Genomic DNA, 5,922 nt, shown 5'->3' with positions numbered 1-5,922 from the left:
GGACAAATTAAAAAATTAAAAAGGCACTTAAACTCCTACAAAGAGGTTCTCTGATTGTTTTGTAGGTACTTTGGAAGGGAGACACCTTGAAGGGTGCATTCTAGTGCCAAAATATCCCAGCTCGCGTTGAGCCTTCATATAAATACAGTATTTGTCCTAAGGAAGAGGGGACGCTGAAGGTAGAAATTGATTTATAATTGTCAGGGAGCTCTAGTCTTTTTTATAAATCGAAAGTGACTGGAGACCAACCAGCCGCATGGGGTATTTTCTGGAGAGGGGGGGGGGGTCTACAGGGGTTATTTTCTGGGGGTATTTTCTGTGGGAGTATTTTCTGGGTGGATATTTTTCGGGGGTATTTTCTGTTGGGGGCATTTTCCGGGCGGAGAGGGTAAAAGACTATAGCCCTTTATTTTATAGGCCATTGAAAATAAAATTTTAAGTAACGTTAGTGGCCTTTTGACTCTTGCAATCATAGGATTGTAAGCAGAAGGTCGGGTATACTCAATAAAGTTTAAGTAAAGGAAAAGTTATACATTCTCTAAAAAAATCAAAGAATATGTTACTGAAACCGGTTCAGAAGCAAAATTACTCCAGAAAGAATTCTACTCCAAAAGGAGCACCTTAGCTCCGCCTTCGAGTTCAACTGAGATAGACCTTCGCAATCGCCTCGATTGACCAAAACAAACCCAGTTGATGCTAGCATTCGCTTTGATTCAGACCAAATTAAATAATGAGTGGTAGTGAGTTAGTGATTGGATTGTTGGACAATTTAGTCGATGAAGATCATGATCGTGAGAGGCGTGGCAGGCAATATAAAGCTCCTTCGCGTCGCAGAATACTCTCAAGTGAGAGTGACAGCGATCAAAAAAATGGCTCTCGGAGCCCAGAGTTTCAAACTCGTGCTCGTTATGGCTCTCGGAGCCCTGAAATTAGTTCTAGGAACGAAAAATCTTACTCTCGGAGCCCCATAAAACTCCAGGACACAAAGCGGAAGGCTTCTCCGGAAAAATTCAAAGGTAAAAGATTAAAAGAAGACACGTCAAATAACGCTCTATTCAGAAAGATTTCTGAAGAACGTTCTGGTACCAAACAGGGTCCTAAGATCCATAAGAAACTTGCCAAAGTTACAAATAGAGCTTTTTCTGAGCCTTTGGAAATAGTGAAGCTAAAAGAGTTATTTGAGCACCACCCTAGGCCTGCTAATACCGAAAAAATTGTTCCTCCAAAGGTGAATAGTGAAATTTGGGCTATTCTCTCATCACAGGCTAAACAGAGGGATGCTAAGGCCCTTCAAGTGCAGCGGACAATTGCTCACTCAACATTTTGTGTTTTAGAGGCAGCAAATGCGATTCTTGAGATAGAAAATGAGCATATTAAAGAAAAAGTTGTCAAAAACCTTACAGATGCAGATCACATGCTTGTCCTCACCAATTACGATCTAAGTTTAAAAAGACGTCATGCGATGAAATTTGAATTGAGCCCAGATCCCACTGTAGCATCAGCTTTATGTGCCCCTGAAGTCAAAGTCACGGAGTATCTTTTTGGCAAAGATATTGCCAAAACAACGTCTAAAGCAAAATCCGTGGCGGATTTGAAAAAATCTTTTGGAAAACCAAAAAACGTGCAAGGGGGGCCTACCGTTATTGCCGATGGCAGAGTGAGGCCCCCCGTCCAAATGATCGCAGAAAGCAGGGCCAGTACCGTCAAGAGAGGTCCAAATTCAAGAAATTAAAGAATCTCCAGAAAAGGGATCGCAAACAGCTGGTATGTACTATTTATCATACCCCGACCTTGATTTTTATGATTTTGTTGTTAATTTCAATAGGCAGTCACAACATTTGGCTGATAACTTTAAAGCTGGGAGAATTAGTAAGTACATCTCAAAATGGCAGTCAATAACCAGTGATTTGAATATTTTGAATATTGTGGCCTCAGGCTATAAGATTGAATTTGAGAAAACACCACTAAAAGCTTTGAAAACAAAAAACAAAAGTTTTACGTTTGAAGAAATAGAGGCTATAAGAAAGGAAGTTGATATTTTATTGCATAAAGGTGTTATTGTTAAAGTACCCGAATTCAGAATAAAGGAAATACGTTGTATTTCTCCCGTTTTTACAGTCCCAAAGAAAGATGGGTCTACCCGGTTTATTCTTAACCTTAAAAATTTAAATGAAAACCTTAAATATTGCCATTTTAAAATGGAAAGTGTTCATTCTGCGATTCTTTTGATGACAAAAAATTGTTATATGGCCTCTATTGACCTAGTCGATTTTTATTATTCATGCCCGGTTGATTTTGAAAATAAAATGTGGCTTTTTTTTAAAGTTGACCTTTGTTATTCGTTTAATTCAATTCCAAATTGCTTATCATCGGCCCCGATGGTTTTTACAAAACTCATGAAACCTGTTATCTCTCTGCTTCGGAGAAAAGGGTATTTGTCAGTTACGTATTTAGACGATTCTCTCCTTCTAGGAAGGTCATATTTAGAGTGTCAAAATAATGTCTATGAAACAGCGAAATTACTGTCAGAACTGGGGTTTGTGATCCACCCGGGAAAGTCGGTTCTCATTCCAAGCCAACAAATAGAATTTCTGGGCTTTTTGTTAGATTCGCGATCAATGCGTATTGTCCTGCCGGAAAGAAAAATTAAAAAAGTTATACATTTGGTTTCAAAAATTCTTAGTCAAAAATTGACTACGATTCAAGAATTGGCTGAAACTCTTGGCGTTCTTGTTTCAACATTTCCAGCAGTAGAATTAGGGCCCTTATATTACCGAAAAGCGGAATCGTTGAAAACTCAAGCATTAAGGTACGCGAAGGGTAATTTTGCGGCAAGGATAATTTTAACATCCGATGTAAATTCGGAACTACAAGGGTGGTTGGATATTGCCAATCATGCTTCTAAAGTAATTGAGTCTAGATCAATTGAAAAATATCTGTGTAGTGATGCGTCGAAACTAGGTTGGGCACTCGTGGATGAATGTTCCATGAAAACGGCCATAGGTGAATGGTCCTCAGAAGAGAAGAGATTTGTTATCAGTGTCTTAGAAACGAAGGCCGTCTATCTGGGATTAAAAAGTTTTGCCCATAATCTTAAAGGCATGCATGTTTGGCTGCGTTCTGACGATATAACCGCAGTAGCTTATATAAATAAAATGGGAAGATCAAAATCTAAATCTTGTAATTATTTCGCAAATAAGGTCTGGCAGGTAGTACCGCAGGGCAAAGGATAGATATCTGCAGAACATGTGCCTGGGGTTGCTGACATTGCGGATAAGGCATCACGAAAATTTGATAATGAAAAGGAATGGAAATTGGATTCTGAAATATTTAATATTTTGAATTTTTTGGTATGTCAGTCAGTAGATATTGATTTGTTTGCGACTAGATTAAATTTTCAGATTAAACCATTTGTTTCTTGGAAACCAGATCCAGAATGTTTTTTCGTAGATGCATTTACAATGAATTGGAAGCATTATTTCTTTTATGCATTCCCCCCATTCAGTTTACTTCTGAGGACCCTTCAGAAGGTGGAAACAGATCAGTCCACTGGTATTTTGATCTTTCCTAATTGGACCACACAAGTATGGTATCCCTTACTATTAAAGCTTTTAATAGGAAGTCCAATATTTCTACCAAATGATATTTTTACTTTGTCTCTCCCACAGAAACCGACCTTGCACCATCCATGGTCCAAGACGTTACACCTAGCGGCTTGCGTCGTCTCCGGCAAGGGCTTCACCACCAAGGATATTCTCCCTCCACAGTCGATATTATCATGGATGGGTGGCGGGATTCAACTAAGCGCCAGTACAAAGTTTACATTGAAAAATGGATAGACTTTTGTGGAAGAAACACAATCCAGGCCGTGGAGGCAACTCGACCGGAAACTTTGACATTTCTTAGGGAACTTTTTCACTCAGCTGTTGGATACAGTGCTATTAATACTGCGAGGGGTGCTTTATCGGCAATTCTACAAAGCCTTCAGTTAGGCAGTAATCACATCACCAAGAAGTTTATGAGAAGTGTCTTTAATAGAAGGCCTAGTCTACCCAAGATTTCAAGTAATTGGGATGTAAAATGTGCATTCGATCTCTTTAAAATGCCAGCTTGGGATATCGAAAATCTTCAATTAAAGACACTAACACAAAAATTAGCAGTTTTATTGATTTTATCTGCTTGTGAAAGAGTTCAGTTTTTGGCCAGTTTATCACTTAGTAATATGGTACATAATGACGATGGAAGTTTTGATTTTCAAATCAATGTATTTTTAAAAACATCGAAACCGGGCAACCAAAAATCAATAGTTAAATTTCGACCTTTTCAAGAGTCGTCCCTGTGTCCGGCAACGCACCTAGCTAGGTATATTAGAATGACATCATATCCAAATACAAACGACGCACTTTTTCTTACATATCGTAAGCCTCATACTGCTGCGTCCAAGTCATCTATTTCTAGATGGATATAAGAAGTTTTATTTCTTGCAGGTATAGATATCAGTGTTCATGGTGCTCATAGCACAAGGTCTGCCTCAACGTCCCACCTTAAAGCAAGAGGAATTAATGTAGATCAATTCATAAAATATGTAGGCTGGACAAATGCCAAAACGTTTGCAAGGTTTTACAATAAACCAATTGAAAGTGGTCAGCAGTTATCTGTCTTTTGAATATATTCACTGTAATTTGTTATATTTGAAATATCTTCCTATAAATGAATTTTTGTACAACAGCTTCTTTTAATGAATAGGGCTATTATTCATTATTAGTGTTGGTATAGCTCATGCTGAACTTTAAAATCTCAGTTGAACTCGAAGGCGGAGCTAAGGCGCTCCTTTTGGAGTATAATTTATAAATTAAAAAAAAAATTACCAAGTTTTATTTTTGTTTTTAATTCTACTCCAAAGAAGGAGCGCCACCGTAGCTGAGAGTTCAACTGCCCTCCCAATTTCCCTTCCCGTTGAACTCTCAGCGTTTCATCATGAGCTTAACCACCGCATATTATAAAGACTTTAAAATACTGGGTTTGTTTTGGTCAATCGAGGCGATTGCGAAGGTCTATCTCAGTTGAACTCTCAGCTACGCTGGCGCTCCTTCTTTGGAGTAGAATTACAATCAATCTTCAAACTTGGTAAGTTTTGTTTAATTTATCAATTAAATCTCATTCTCCCGTGTCTATCTACCTTTGATTGGCTATGGGATCTGACGAAGCTACCTAAAACCATACAAAAAACTACTTATATTTTTAATCAGAAAGTTACTTGCTGTCATTTGCATGTATGCCAGTTCTAATATGCGTAGAATATGCGGAAGTAATTTAATTAACATTAGCACTGCTAGAAAACCTTTATACCTGATGTTTCGTCCTATCTTAAGCTTATAATCGGAGCTAACTATTCAAACACATTAAAGAAAGGTCATGTTTAAAAGCCTATCATAAGTCTGTTTAATTTCCTGGAGTAAATTCAACAAAATATCAAGTTTTTCAAATGAAAGTAAAGATTGACATTAAACTTAGAAATAACATAATTTTCTGTACGTTTACAAAACATTTTACAAGAAATTACTGAAAGTGTCTTTTTTAAGTCTCACCTCCTCTCCTTTTGGTGACATAATATTCTTTTTCACCTAATTTCAAACTTTTAATGTCGCCTACACTAATTTAAAAACGTCTTTTATTTTTTAATTTGCGTAGCCAAACATAATTGACGAAGACAAGATATACTACTATAAATTTCAAAACCACAAAAAAACACCATTTCCGGTTTTACACAAATAAATTTCTTAAGACCTTGTTCTCAGTAAACGACGCATCATCCTCCATCCTCCCAACCTTCCCTCAACCCCATAAAAACCTAGGAGGAGCAGAATTCTGTGCCCTTACAATATTTTTAGGCACGTCATTCTAATCCTTCGTTAATACTAC

The 5,922-nt window shown here is 37.5% G+C and overlaps 2 protein-coding genes across 2 annotated transcripts; both read left to right on the top strand.

The window, feature by feature from the left end:
* Positions 1–730: 730 nt before the first annotated feature.
* Positions 731–1,732, top strand: LOC148953839 (uncharacterized). Its single transcript, XM_089085923.1, has one exon. It carries the CDS (start codon positions 731–733, stop codon positions 1,730–1,732), a length of 1,002 nt encoding a protein of 333 aa, XP_088942049.1.
* A 646-nt stretch (positions 1,733–2,378) lies between these two features.
* Positions 2,379–4,666, top strand: LOC148953838 (uncharacterized). The gene is made up of 2 exons (XM_089085921.1): positions 2,379–3,180; positions 4,488–4,666. Exons 1-2 carry the CDS (start codon positions 2,379–2,381, stop codon positions 4,664–4,666), a joined length of 981 nt encoding a protein of 326 aa, XP_088942047.1.
* Positions 4,667–5,922: the final 1,256 nt, after the last annotated feature.

Source organism: Artemia sp. Qi Xiang Cuo, chromosome 3 (assembly GCF_049724085.1).
Source record: "Artemia sp. Qi Xiang Cuo chromosome 3, ASM4972408v1, whole genome shotgun sequence".
Taxonomy (NCBI): Eukaryota; Metazoa; Arthropoda; class Branchiopoda; order Anostraca; family Artemiidae; genus Artemia; species Artemia sp. Qi Xiang Cuo.
This window is presented reverse-complemented; position numbering and strand designations above follow the sequence as displayed.

Bases quoted from the DNA above. Each gene is read 5' to 3' on its own strand.
- LOC148953838 (XM_089085921.1), top strand. From the start codon at position 2,379: ATGGTTTTTACAAAACTCATGAAACCTGTTATCTCTCTGCTTCGGAGA. The intron at 3,181-4,487 runs GTAATTATTTCG...TATTTCTTGCAG, and splicing joins AAGATCAAAATCTAAATCTT to GTATAGATATCAGTGTTCAT.
- LOC148953839 (XM_089085923.1), top strand. From the start codon at position 731: ATGAGTGGTAGTGAGTTAGTGATTGGATTGTTGGACAATTTAGTCGAT.